The sequence below is a fragment of the Asterias amurensis genome, chromosome 13 (assembly GCF_032118995.1).
Source record: "Asterias amurensis chromosome 13, ASM3211899v1".
NCBI classification, from domain to species: domain Eukaryota; kingdom Metazoa; phylum Echinodermata; class Asteroidea; order Forcipulatida; family Asteriidae; genus Asterias; species Asterias amurensis.
The window spans coordinates 3474741-3490114 of record NC_092660.1 but is presented as its reverse complement, the minus strand read 5'-3'; the positions used below and the strand labels follow the sequence as shown (position 1 = coordinate 3490114).

Here is a 15374-nt window from a genome sequence, read left to right as displayed (position 1 = left end):
GGCTACAGAGTAACTTAACAAAAGTTAAACAGAATTAATTGAGTCTGATTGTAAAGACCTTTTCAAGTAGAAATAGTTTCTGGACAAAACAAATTTTACTCTCTAAGCAAACAAACCAATACACATCGTACATGATTTTGGCTGGCTACCATATTGATCAATTATGCAAGATATTTCAGTTAAAACAAAATTTAACAAAAATATTGTCCTCATAACTTAACAATTATAAAGTAACATCGACTGTAAACATAATCAAACGAAACGCCCACTCTCAACCGAAATCGGCTGCTCTGTTTTTTACGCAAACCTTAAAATACCTCGCTAGATGGAAACCACAGGATGTGAATTGACTTCACCCCAGGCTTAAAGACACTGGACACTATTGGTAATAACTCTAAGTAGTTATTGGCATAGAAACTTACTTGGTATTACGAGCAATGGTGAGCTGTTGATATTGTGAGAAACGGCTGCCCGTAGGCGTAGTTTTTGAGTAAGGGGGATGATTTCTCACCCAAAAATTTGAATCTGAAAAAATACTTCAGGCCTGAAGCCTTGGCAACTGAAAGCACTCACTTTTGTGCACCACGTGTTTTTTTTTCTTTCATTATTTTTTTGCAACTTCGATAGCCAATTGAGCCCAAATTTCCACAGTTTGTTTTTATTTTATGCATATGTTGGGATACACGAAGTGAGAATCCTAGTCTTTGACAATTACCTGACTTGCAATTGTCTTTAAAACAAAACGACGCACTGTGAAATTTCTAGTCAGACAAAGCGTCATTTAGGAATATGTGGAAGCTTTGCGCATTACTTATTAGTTTATACAATTTGTTCTCTCTCTGCACGCATGTTTTTAACAGTCCAGTTGTATTTCGCAGTCCAGTGGCTATTTTACTTAATAATAATAAATATTTTTTTACGATTTTCTCAGACGGGCTTTTAACGAAAGCATCAAGGTCCCGTACAACCATAAAGCTTCATAATTCTGGATTTGCTTACCTCGCCACGCACATGTATTTAGTGAGGATTATTTGATTTGTGCATTTCAGATACATTGCTAAGAATGGACAGGAGACCTTGACATACAAAGGGAGCTAAGAACTTAAGCCCTTTGGAAAATGAACTGAAATTAAGAGAAAGCATGACGTGTCACGATCAGCTATATAATATTATGCTGACTTTTGTGGAAATATTGATTTTAGTTTTATCGAAAGGATGTAGGACTACACTTTAAAGGATTCGGGTACTTTTTCAAAATGTCCACAGATTTAAACTAAACTTACAGGGTTTGAAAACTTCCCTTCAAATATTACTAACTGAGGTTCTGTAGTTTTTGAGGAATGAGTAAAACAAGTCACAAAATAATGTTCATGTCACATTTTCTAAAATGCATCCTTGTGGGACATTCTTTGTTTTCTTTCCTTTGTCCCTTTCTTTCCTAAGTTCCTCATAGACATTGGAATCCACAATTTTTCCTTCTGGAGCGACACAGTCTTTAGAATTTCCCTATCGGTTACTTTTGTTTTTCCTTTTTTGTTTCGTCCTTGGTCTCAGGATAGCACTTGCCTCAAACCACTGAAAATGTGTGGTTACGCAGATGATCACTCTAAACAATGATGTACTATCCCAAAAGATATCTTGCAAATTTTCACACAAATTATCATAAAATTCTTGAATTTCATCTAAACTGGATTAATCCTTACGTTCGGCTGAAGCTTTTGAGTACCTCCCATTATAAATAATCACTGGAGCCTATCACTTCAGTTTGCAGCTTTTAGAAGCAGTATTAATGAAAACAGAAAAATGCCATTTTCAACCAAATTGATATGACAATGCGAGCGCTTTACGCTCATTGCTGTCATTTGAATTCCTTCAGGGAAGATTTAGAAATCTTGAACTACCTCTGAATAGATTTCCCTAGATGATTAATCTACAGATCTATGATTTATATACAATCTTAAACGGCAGGCATCACGGATCCTCGAAGGCTAATGAGCTCCTTAGCGTGAAAAGGCAAGTCTCAAAGGAACTGACACATCTTCATTCGAATGAAGAGGAACGCAAAATTACAAGAATTCGTAATGATTTTTTTGAATTTGTTTTTTTCTTTGTACTGATTTTTGTTTATAATGATTTTTCGGAATTTATATTTTCCTTGTACTGATTTGCTGATTGTTTTTTGTTTGTTTTTTTTTTTTTTCAAATAATGTACATAAATTTATTTGACTGGGTAAAACTTGATTTGGGCTTGAACAAAGAACAATTAACTAGAGGTGGACTTTAACCAACGATCTCCAGATTTACGTGTCGTCGCTCTACCAACTGAGCTATATGTTACTGCCGTGCAGCCAGGGATCACACTCAAGTTTACTATACATCATGAGATGCGGCAGCCGGGGGACCACAATGCGACTTTTTATTTCAAAATAATATCAAATAATACTCAAATAAGGGAAACTGACTGAGTAAAATGTATATATTTTTTAAAATGTCTTCTTAATGTCATGGTATGTGCATAGATTGAGTTATTTAAATGGCAGGATATCTGAACGGGGCCTGTCCAGTGACTGAACATTACCGATTATTATTGCATAGGCTGATGTTGTCACCAGCTTGGTTTATGTTCGCTGTATCCAATTACAGTAATGCATGCTGTTAAGATTGTATACACAAAAAAGGGAACCAGACTATTTGCCATTCCAGCCTCGGTTTGGTTACATTGATTTGAGTGGGTTAATTCAAGATGGCATTAAAATACCAGATTTTAAATTGGGAAAGTGTGGTGAAACAAAGAAAATCAAATCAAGTTGTTGATTTTGACCTCGGACATTTTTTATACGAGATGATCGCAGGCAAGATATTCATCCTTTATACAGCCAGCCATTAGAAAAATTGCCTATACCGCATTGGGAATAAAGTTCGCACGTGGGTTTGGTGATTTGGTGACAAAGTGAACATCAATCTGAAACCTAATAGAGTCGATAGGGAATGACGTTTAATGGGCTTACTCGTGAAATTAAAATAAGTAGGTCATCATTGGTATATAACTAATGTATCATAATAAATTATAATTTTACACGACTAAGCATCAGCAACTTTCAGATGCCTAAAAATTACTTCAGGCCTGATTTGAGTGAAAAATGACCTCTTTCTCAAAATACAACTTAACTTCAGAGGGAGCCGTTCTCACAATGTTTTGTACAGCTCTCCATTGCCCGTAATCACATAACGTATTATATAACCCTTTAACATATTGATAAGTGGGTCACCAATTCAACGGTAACTGATGTATCATTACACAACCAAGTAACTTTCCCATTAGTTGCAAATCAACGACTTCCCTTATTTGATTAAGCTAGAACTCGAGGCAGTCTTTTGTACTACAAGTACAAGGTAGTCGCGCTAGAAAGCATCGTGAATGAACGGATATGACACTAACTGCTGGGCAAACACTTCAAGTGAGGAACGGCTGGGAAAAAAAGGTGTAGAGCCAAATTGTTCGTTGCTGGCCTCGTACGATTCTCAAATTGAGTTGCAAGCTACGGAGGAATGAATAGAGGCTTTCAGTGTTATTTTGATCTGAAGGTAATTCAAGGTTTTAAAATGGAACTTAAAACGGAGAAGTAAAATGGTATTAAAGTCGTCAATCCATTTAAAGTGTGATTTCAAACGCCCCTTATAATTGGTTTTAATTTAATTGTTGATTTAGGCATACTGCTAAAAACATTTCATACGCCTATCGTTTGTGTACGGTTCTATTTTGCTCGTGAAGTCAACGTTAACAAAGTCAACATGTATTTCACTAAATTTGGGTTTGAACAACTTGAGACAAATTTACTTGAGCGAGATTTGAACCAATGACCTCCAGATTTACGTACCGGTGTGCCGGTACCGCGCTCTACCAACTAAGCTACCTCGCCCTATGTTGGCGGTCTCCCTATCAGTCAATATGAAATTATTTGTTCGGGACTTTTTTACTGAGTAATTTAATTAATTTAAATGTATAAACTATGATTTTTCACGATCACAAAACTGGAGTAGCCAATGTTTATCTGAGACTATAAGTTGTATACGCTTGAAACAAATGCCTAACATCCTGATAAAAACATTCATTTGGTTTTACCCATACACACCGATGTGTGTTAGCACTGTATACTCAGTACTTTCCCGAGTTCTGTGGAAACAATCACTTGCATGTTATTCTAATGTGATTCTAACCCATCTCATTTACAAAAGAGCCACAGAGCCTGGACTTTTTGCAGGCACAATCTGCACACCCTATAAATGGAAGGAGTCACCAAATCTGATTATGTATATTTCATTGCGCGATTTTTATCAAATTTTGATAATTCAGAAGAAAGGGGGCACATCTCAAGACTTGTTTAGCTGTTACTTTTATAACTCTTGTACAGATATATAAAATTTGATAGTGGATATGGCCTTGGTTGTCGATCCAAACCGAACATTCATCAGATTCAACTGGTTGTCAACTGGTAATAATTATGTAAAATTCTGTACAGCGTTTTGAGATTTTTTATGTGAGACGTTATATTACAAATAAATTAAAATCACTGCGAATCGTGTATTATCACATACCCTTAAATCTGGGTTATTCCATCCACGGGCATAATACCTTCATGGCCCGTCAGTGAGATTTGTCATCACCGTGGCGAGCTAAAGACCATACGGGGACCATACGGCTTGCTACTCGGTATAAGCCTCGTCAACTGTTGACGTCAAACACGGAACTTATGTATGGATAGCACATATCATTCAGATCAATCTGACATTGATGTCAACTCAGTGTGAAGGAAGATTCTTCATATTTTGTCTCTAATCAGGGCAGGCAAGGATAACAGTTAATTCAAGAAAAAAACAAATAGTTGGCGAGTGACGCAATAATGTCGTGCTTTGCATGTCGGCCCTTTTTGTTTTGCTTCGGCTTTTTGTACATTTCGGTGACTGTTTAGATCCTTGACGTCACTACTGACGTTCTACATAGTATCGTGAATTTGTGACACGCTCTATATAGGTACAATGATCAATGGGTTTTTTTTATGGAGGTTTACGTCATTTTGTTGTACTGTGCTTTGCCAAAATAAACCAAGCTGACATCATAGCAGAATAATCAAAATGTTCACCTTATTTTATACCTCAATTTCACCTGTGTATACACTGTGCATAAGAAGAAAGGAGGGGTGTGGTGGGTGCACAAGACAAGAGGCTGTCCTAAGCTCAGGCGAACTAATATTCCCACGCATCTGTCGCGGGTTAATAATAAATAATAATAATACAAAACATTTATAGGGCGCTATACAAAGAACAGAGCGCCTAACGTTAACAAAGGCAGGGCAACATAAAAACAAACCCAACGACAGGCTAATAGAGAAACAAAAAGAGAAGCAAATTAGGATGGTTCTGGAAATAAAAATGTCTTGAGGAGGCGTTTAAACACAGCCAGCGACGCAGCTTCTCTCAGACTTGGTAACGGGAACGTTCACGCGGTTTTGCCACCCCGTATATCTATAAGAGAAAGATACTGAACTACTACATAGTTCAGTAATCATGGTATAATTAATGCGCCGTCCGTCTATTCGATTGATAGTCATTCGTGAATGGATTGATCCTTCTTAAAGTTTATAATCAGTGCATTTACATACGAGGCAACGCCTTGAATCAAGTCTAAAACCTTACAAATTGTTTTCTTTAAGGCTTCATGATAATAGTTCACCACTGTATATGCCGCAGATAATTCCCATTGAAGTAAAGACACAAAAACCTTGCTAGCCGCATCTTCATTTTGTTTTCAAATTCTCCTCACGTCTTAAATGAAAGCTGTTACCCTCTTCGCCAGTAGGCCTATATAACCCCCATCACCTAAACTGGAAACAGTTCCATCTGTCTGTTGATCCAACTGGTGACTCTTCCCTCGAGTGAGATGCGTTTCTGTTGACTCAGTGTTCCCCTTCAGTTTATCTCCGGTCTTTATGTTTGCTCTTTTCAGAAAGGCCACGTGCGTCTCTTTGAGGCCGATCCGGGTAGGATTCTGCGAGTGGAGACGAAGGCTCTACAGCCGCCGGTGTTCGGTAAGACAATCCCGGCGTGATTTCTTGCTGTATGTTGCCCCCGTGCATGCATAATTCCTGTACATAAGCATTATTGGTAAGTCTGGACATAGAGGGTTCATTATGGTGCGTTCGCTTTACGAATTTCCCAAAGCATCCGAATGAAACATTTAAAGGCATGTAAAGTTAAAAATGCATCAATATTATTTTAAGTAGGACTTGAAACTTTGCATGGTTGAAATACGATATGGAAAGGTTTGCGGTAACACCATGTAATGACTATCTCTAATGAGTTGGGGTGGTTCTGAAAAAAAACGTCAGCTGAGAACCGTTGGTTTCAACTCGACGTTTCGATCAGTTGGCTCTGATCGTCTTCTGGCGAAAGAATATTACTTTAAAAGGTTTAGTATCTCAAAGTTGATTGCTTTCGACTCACTGACTTCTTGCTCTGACGTCACACGCGGCTACTGCCTGCAACATTTTGTGAATTATATTAATGTACACAGAATCGCTTATGTGCGGGATGTAAACCAATGGCTGATACACCCCTTGCATTGACCGCTTTCTTTGATGACACGGGGGAATGGTTTAATGAAATGAGTTTTTGTGCCCCGATTTTGCGTCAATTTGACCCTTTTCTCGGTAGTTTTTGGGGTCACACTAACCCCAAAACGGATCAGGCCCAATGGGACCCGGGTCTGGTAAATTCTGACCCGGAAGTGTTTAGAGTGTCTACACATGACGTCATTTTGAGAGGGACACCCTCTTCAAGAGGTCAGATAGTTCATTAGGCCATAATCATGATTATTAGGTGTGCGGTTCCATAGTTTCATATCAAGGTGGCAACTTAAAGAATGACAAGTGACAGAAGATAATGGAAACTGCAAATGGGGGGGGGGGGCATCCATCAAGGAGTGATTACAGCTTGATGATAATGATGATTGGTTCATCATCGTTTTACGTTAATGCACTAGGTCCATACGGGCTACAATTTACAGTTAGTGAAAAACTATTTTTCTAAGGAAAGTCACTTTGCTTGATATGAGGCAGCACTCAACGTGTAAAAATATTTACCGGGCCATGCATCAGTGACCGCGAAACACTTAGCTCTGAAACTACCTAGGAAAAACGAAAGACAGTGTGTAAGAAAGTAATGGGTTGTTATACACACTGATGACTTCATTCGAGCATGTGAGCCATTAAACCAGTAGTCTTGTATCCCACTCGATCTCATGGACGGCAGGAAACCAAGACTTGAGTGCTGAGTTGACATCTTAGTTCACACCAATAGCGTCCAAAACAAAAGTGCGTGCACGTGAGGAGCCAAAACAACAAGATTAAAGAAGTGTACGGGCTAAAAGACAGTGGACACTATTGGTAATTGCCAAAGACCAGTCTTCTCACTTGCTGTATCTCAACATATGCATACAATAACAAACCTGTGAAAATTTGAGCTCAATCGGTCGTCGAACTTGCGAGATAGTAATGAAAGATAAAAAACACCTTTGTCACACGAAGTTGTGTGCTTTCTGATGCTTGATTTCGAGACCTCAAATTTTTAACTTGAGGTCTCAAAATAAAATTCGTGAAAAAATTACTTCTTCCTCGAAAACTACGTCACTTTAGAGGGAGCCGTTTTCCACAATGTTTCATACCATCAATGATGATAATTATTTTGAGTAATTACCACTAGTGTCCACTGTCTTTAAAGACATGATACTTCACTGATGCAGTGAAGGCGGTTGCCTCCATGCCCACTGGTCACTGCCTTTATGCCCTTGAAATGCCCCGGTAGAAGTTTACAATTTCCTCACAGGGAGCCCTACCCTTTACCTTGGAGAAAATGCCTTGGTGCCCTTGCCCTTTCAAAAACGAAGCACATGCCTGATGAGCTTACGTGGCAAGTGGATTCTTCTGGACACAAAAGCACGTCTTTCTTATTCCAGGAAATGCACTGGAAAACAATATTTGTTAACTTTTTTCAATAAGAGTAAAACTATAGTGACACGATAAATTATTATCTCGCAACTTCGACGACCAATTGAGCTCAAATTTTCACAGCTTTGTTATTTTAGGCGTATGTTGAGATACAAATGTTCACAGGTTTGTTGTTTTAGGCGTATGTTGAGATATACCAAGTGATAAGACAGGTTTTTGACAGTTACCGAGTAACATGCCTGTGATATTTTGTTCACAGGACTCGGGACTGTACAGAATAAATAGTGGCAACACACATCGGTGTATGGGTAAAAACCAAAATTAATGTTCTTCATCCCCGATGCAAATTTAACATCTCTTATAATTACCAATATTGTCCAGGTTAAAGTAACCACATACGATTATGAATGTAGTATGTCTGTTGTACAAACCATGTGCCAATGGCAGCCGAGCATACATAACCCATCGCTATACAAAAACTTGTCGTGCATACAGAGACCACTCGGTTCATTACGCAATCACACCTCTGCAGAATAAGAGGTGTATATACATACTTACATCGTATGCCTACATACTCAATGTTCATGGTTTAACTAATGTCCCACCAGTCTTCCTATCTTGGTACATCACATGGTGTTTGAGTGTGAAACTCCCACACCCACACACTGTTCGAACAAGTCACGCAAGATGAGACAGCTTTTTCCACTGCTGCCTCCTGCCTCTGGAACGGTCTTCATGTCCTCGTCAAACACGCTCAGACTGCTCAGCTCTCTCCTTTTTCTTAATCAGCGCTTTGCATCCTCCAACCTATATCAAAATCAGCTCGTCTGAATCTTCTCTTTTATAGACTAAATGCACCTGACGACAAACTACGATAAATCTTTGAGCGCCATTTTGGGAATTAATTTCTCCGTCTAGATGTAATGTGCTCATTTAAGGCAACGGGCGTGAAGTTAGACGTGCACTATATCTGTACATGTATTTTGACTCACAAAATAAAGGGCATATGAGCAGACAGTATAATAGCCGCATGTGACGTCAGTGCAGGGGGTCAATGGAACGCTAGGTGGCAGCAGACTTGCCAGGTAAAATACATTGTTAACAAATTTAAACAATGGAAATTCGGCGCTAGCTGTTTAAGCGTAGAATGCCTAGTAACGTGGAGTACGCACGCGCACAAGCCAAAATTACCTGCTAACCCGTGAAATACGATTGTCGTAAGCACATAACTCCCTGCTTCCGTAAGCGCCGATTCTTTGCTTACGGTAAGCAGATCCATGAAATCGGGCCCAGATATTTTGAAGACGAAGAAAATCTGAATTGTTCCGTAATCTCTTCATTTAAATAGAAATTCCAGATTTCCTGACGCCGGAGGAGTGCGAGTACATAGTGGGCCGAGCACTGAATGAAGGATTATACCCTAGTGGGGTTAACGATGAGGCTTATTACAACTCGTTGGCTAACAGTGAGGATACAGACGAGGATGATGTAGACACTACAGAGGAAGACTCTCCGACTGATGAGGAGACTACGAGTGGAGTGTTTAATGAGCTGGATGTCAACAATGATATGGTAAAGTAAATAATAACAAATATTGACAATGAAACACCCCGTATCCAAAGAAACGAACCCCCCCCCCCAAAAAAAAAAAAAAAAAATATCCCTAAAAATGTGTGATTGATGTCCATGGGGAGATACAAAATTTAAAAAACCTTGATATCAAATTTTTAGTTTTTCCTTTGTTAAAGTCGCCCACACGTGCCCTCTCATCAACAGCAGTAAAATTAGGTTAAAACATTGGGTGGCACAAGAGGGTTCACCATTTTGTCTATATTCTTTTAAACTGTTGTTTCCGCTTGTAGTTTATTTAAACAAAGCCCATTTTCGTTGCTCTTGCTTTTCCTTATTTTGCATGAAGCTAGTTTCACAAAAAAAGTAGGCCTACACTGCCTGCGTGTAAATATCAAGAACAGTTTTGCATAAACATTTGAATTTCAAAAATGCGTGTAAAATGTGACACAGTTAATGAGTTGAAAACAACACGTCAAGACTCTAGATGAATCACGGGGCCACGGACCGGGGGGGTGCAAAACAACACGTCCAGACTCTAGAGAGGGAGCACGGGTCCACGAACAGGGGGTGCCCCCCTCCCCCCCCCCCCCCCCCCAGTTACGCCACTGCTCATCAAACAAATGTACATTACAAGTTACAGTGTAAAACGAATATATTACGAATGCACTCATCCCGTTCAAATACACATTCGTTTTAAACCAAAAGGAAGATCAACAAACAACATTGTACATTGTCCACAATTCTAGCAGCGATTTGACTCAATGACGCTCCATGTTTTTCCCCGGAGAAATCAACGGTAACCAAAGTAGGTCAATTCCACTTATCAGTATCCGTCATAACGTGCAACTGAAGAACTTTCATGACTCGAATTTCAGCCAATCCTATTACAGGCCCTGATGTCCTCCATTATTTTTGTTTTCCAACAAACTAATGAAAGCCACTCAATATGCTGAAGTATGCCCTACTTGTTGCGCCCAGAATCTGTAAGTCGATCTGCCCGAATGAGATGTGACCATTGTAACATTACGCTGCCGATTGCAATTATCATCAGCATCTTTACCGCCTCCAGCGTAGTCCTCGTCCGTCTATTCCCGACAGCAAAATCATCACAACATTTGAAATGGTTATCATTGGAGATCGTACGCCTAAATAAATGAGTGGTTAAACTGCAGTGGTGAAATTGACACCTGACCCATTAGGTGTCACCGATTACCCGAAACGGTTTCAAAATTCGAGTAAAAATTACTATTTTTTTAACCAATCAGCCTGACCGGCCTGTAGATGGGCCAGGGTCCCCTGATCCGGATCAGTTACAATAACCGGGAAGTTTAAAGTAATACAGTTAAGGAAATTTGGAAATAAGGAAGCTTTATAAGTCTTGTCCCTCTTTGTCGTTTACAAAGCTTCTTGATGCAGAAGAAGTCCTAGCCGTCCTCAACACAGAAAACACCTTCTTGAGACCCAAGGATGTCCTGCAGATGTACTCTGACCTCAATCTGGACCCTGACTCGGATGGATGGCTGACCCTGGATGAGTTCATGATCCTGGTCAGCAATGACAGACTAATGGACGTAGAGAATTGGGTTTGGAAACGGACCGGACACCAGGAGAATCGGATACGGGAGAGCAAACAAGCCTGGCTGGGCCAGCCCGGACCTGCTAAGGACCCCATCTTGGCTAACCTACAGAAAAGGTAGGTTAGAATTCCTCTCATTTTTGAATAATGTTTCAATACAATCTTCACCTAAAAGTAATTTATTTTAACTTTAATTTTGTTCAATGAGAGATCTCCCAACACCACAAGGTATAAGGCCACTTTATAACCGATTTGGGCTATCGGCCCAAATCAAATTTAACCAAGGGGCACGTTGCCAACTCGGCTGAAACGGGGTTACTCCCTTCATATTCCCTAATGATGTAGGCAAGGGTATTATCCACTAGTTTCTTGAACACGGCCCCTGGCTAGTAGTAAGAGCAGAATGAACATCCATCCTAGCTTTTTACGAAGCATATAGTTTATAGGTGTTTCCATAATATGATACAGTATTTTCTTGAGTACACAAAATCAAAACGAGTTCGCTGTGCCGTTGGGTATAGACGAGCCCTCATTCAAACACAATTCGAACCACAATTTAAATAACAGTCAACAGTATCTAAATAGATTTGCACCATGCGGTGACGCCAAGCTTTTAACTTCATTTAAATATTATTCCCAAACCGTTTAGAGTTTGAGAAAGGTCAGTGTATTTGTGGATAATTATAAAGATCACCTCAGAGAAGATGATGTCTGTTTAAAATGAATCAACCCAATTCTACGTCTAAGACACCGAGTTTTGTCGGGGAAAACAGCGAGCTTTTCTAGCGTTTACCCCTTGATATTTCCCATGAACGAGTTATATACTTCACTTTAATAAAATTTCTCTTTTAATCAAGTTGTCTTTTCCTATAATTGGGTTTGTATTAATCAGTAAACGGTACCACAGTTGCGTCTCTGTCCTCGCTTCACCCACGCGTCCAAAGTCCTCATAATTGGCGCCGTGTACGAAGTCACGCTTCTAAACGGTTAAGCCACAAAATTAAGTTTTGTTTTCTTCGCTCCGTCTCGATTACACCGTGCCTATGATCCATGTTCCATGTGGTGCTATAAGATGATAAGTAGAGACGAATTGAAGCATTTTAAAGTTGGTTTGAAAGGAAGTGTGTTCATTTGGTTTTTGGAACCGTTGGATTGTTTTCAAATACTTATATAAATGCAATTGCGGATATTTCCGCACAGATAGACTAATTCCTGTAGAAGTACACAATCTGCGAAGCGTTACCGCGGTAACGCTTCTTTTAATTTTGGGGGGTGGTATCTTTTTTCCCATAACCGTAGTACTTCGAAGTGGATTTGATTATAAAATGCATTATACTGTCCAAGATTCGTACGTAAGTTTTCATTACCAAACGTAGCTAATACAGATCTTTTATTTAAAAAAAAGGTATGGCCTTTGCTAATGACTCTGAAAATGAATGGCGATATAAACTTCCTTGGTAAGAAGTACCGAGCATCTTTTGAAATTGTTATGCATTTTGAGAAACTTTTCACTTCAAAGTACTGCGGTTATGGAAAAATATATCACTCTTTAAATCCCAAATTTGTAATCTGACAGTAACGTTTCCCAAAGAGTGCCAATTGTAGATTATTCTTCCAGCGTGGACTTCCGCTCCAGATTTTCGTTGATATCTCAACAACGCTACCACCTGAAATGAAATGTTCACGTGTTAGTTTATGTTGTACATCATCTATACATTGATACCAAACGTATACAACCTCTTTAAGAAAAATGCATGGAGGAAAGATCCCATAAGGTGCTGCTTCACATCAACGCGGACCCGTCTCGAGTGTTATATACATTAATGGCGGCTTGGTGATCGACCTTTATTGCGTTTGGCTGTTGAAGACTCAGCATCTATTGGGCTCTTCATGAGTGAGATACATGTAAAAGCTTGTATAAGACAAGATGATGAGGAGGATGTGGATTAAGAAATGACGAGAATGCCCTGAGGCTTCTTTCTCTTTCTCTAAGCCCATCTCCCTGATGGACAAGACGCAGAGAGACTCGGAGCTTTGAGGTGATGCAGAGCTATCCCAAGCACACTGGCATAATACGGCAATCACCTCACGTTATTGCCGCTTTTCTTCATCCGCCTCAATATTAAAACTGTGGGTTCTATTCGGGTGATTTGGAGCGGGGCACTTCACACCTCATTGCCCGGTGGTTACCCTTCTATTATCCGTGTCGATGCATGCCGGTTCGCTCCCCTTGGAGGTAGGTCGACTGGTGTAGGGTTAGGGGGCTCTTATAACAAAATGTTGGCATTGGTATGCTGTGCGATGTTATTGGACTGAGAAGGGGTTGCCGGACTAGTTGAGAACCCTATACCTTGTGATTCAATCGGGGTTTGATAGTACAGTGACCGTTTGGTTTTACTCTACCTGTACCCTCCTAGACAAAACAAAACAAATAAATAAATAAACAAACATATAAATAAGTAAATAAATAAATATGATGGGTACCAGAACAAAGATAGCATTGTTCTATAAATACCTCGTAAGTTGGTATTTGTAAGGGCACACGTACGTGTTCCGAAAGCTGGCTATTATAAACCCCCAGTTATGATTGTAGTCCACACATCAGCCCTGCCATCATTCAGTTCGATTTCAAGACGTCAACAACAAGCAGTTTGTCCAATTTCGTGCTTCACCACCTGCCGTCCAGATCTATTTTTCTACGGCGCACTGATGGGCTTTCTCTCCCTCTCTGCACACCTTAACCGTTATGTTTTCCTGAGGTTTTCAAAACTGTCAAGTTTCCAGCTGCGGCCAATACTGTTTTGATATTAATGCACAGGCAGGGTTTGCCTGATTAGTGCATTTTAAAATTTTAATGTTTAATCAAAATCCGTCACCGTAGAGTTAACGGTCAATGTTTTGTGTATATGCAGAAATCCAATCCCGTTATAGATATATTAAGCCCAGCGGCGAGGATTTTACGATCTGTCAATGCAATAATTGAGATGGCACGCTTGGATGACAATCCAAATTATTACCGATGGCATCGGCATTAGGACTAAGCTGTACACATATTAAAGTAAGTTCGTCTCACGTTGCTAAATTGAATTTTAAGGCCCCCTAATGCCAGCCGTTGCCCCATTATTTTGTTGATATAAACATTTTTTTCCTTCACATTGTTTCCTGCTGGAAGCCTTTCATCGTCTTCGCGAAACGCATCATCATGGCCAAATTTCAAAGCTGTGAAGCACAAAATATTATACTTTATAAAGAAGAAATGATGGGGTTAGGATACCAGTTGCAGCAATGGCTACTGTATATAATTCTGGCTGGTAACCTGTTGTTGGTAATCAATAATTTTGTGTATAGGATTTGAGACATTGCATGGTGAGGTATCAATATATATTTGGTTAGCGGCAACACCATGTGTGTATCTACTTGCCAGGTAGAGTTTGTTCTCAGAGAACTGTCTTGCTTTATTCGGAGTAGGTTTAACGGATGTTGGTTACTACTACTTTAGCTTATAGGATCATAATTAACTGCACTCCGCAAGTCAGTTCTTGAATTGGTCTCTAAAGAGACTTTTTTTGGGGGGGGGGGCCATGCTCTGTTTCGAAACGTCTTCAGGTTACGTTCCGACTTAGGGCTCCGCAAGTTTTGTTTTTATATCGAACACTTTTGTTACGGGACTTAAACCAGGCAGTGCCTTATTAGCTGGAACTTCTAGCTGAGGTCATACTTCGAGGCTCGTGAGTTACGCAGCATGCCGGCAGCGGCCATATTTTTGACTGTGCACGCCATCGTTGTGTGCATAGTGTCGCCGTACACTCTAAAAGCTTCCGGGTCACAACTTCTCAGAAGCTTATCTGAGAACTGGTCCCATCCTGATCAAGTGTTTTTTCCCCAAACCCCAGTTTTTTATCATAAGGTAGGTCTAAATATTATGCACGTTGCCAGACAAACTGAACCTCACAGCTTCCCCATCTAGCCACAAACGAACTTCGTGACACAACATTACAACCGCTTAGCGGCGCCACAGACGGCACAATGCAAATGAGTATGCCCTGAACATGGACGCTGTTCCATGGGATTATGTCATCGCCCCGGCGCAGGTGGTGGCATTTATTGCGCGAAATGTTCAAATTGAATCCGTTTATAAAAGGTTTTTAATGAAAATCACCGATTTCAAGTAATCCATCTCGCATTATAAAGCAATTTGAATTGGTCGTTGAGATGGCAGTAAA

At 39.9% G+C, this 15374-nt stretch overlaps 1 protein-coding gene across 1 annotated transcript in view; it reads left to right on the top strand.

Moving 5' to 3' along the window:
- The window catches only part of LOC139946225 (transmembrane prolyl 4-hydroxylase-like), a 32076-nt gene that overhangs the window by 7473 nt on the left and 9229 nt on the right, over positions 1 to 15374 (top strand). Inside the window, exons 2-4 of the mRNA XM_071943843.1 lie at positions 6005 to 6086; positions 9352 to 9575; positions 10979 to 11268. Of these exons, the coding sequence (XP_071799944.1) occupies positions 6005 to 6086; positions 9352 to 9575; positions 10979 to 11268 (596 nt within the window). The remainder of the gene's footprint in view (positions 1 to 6004; positions 6087 to 9351; positions 9576 to 10978; positions 11269 to 15374) is intronic.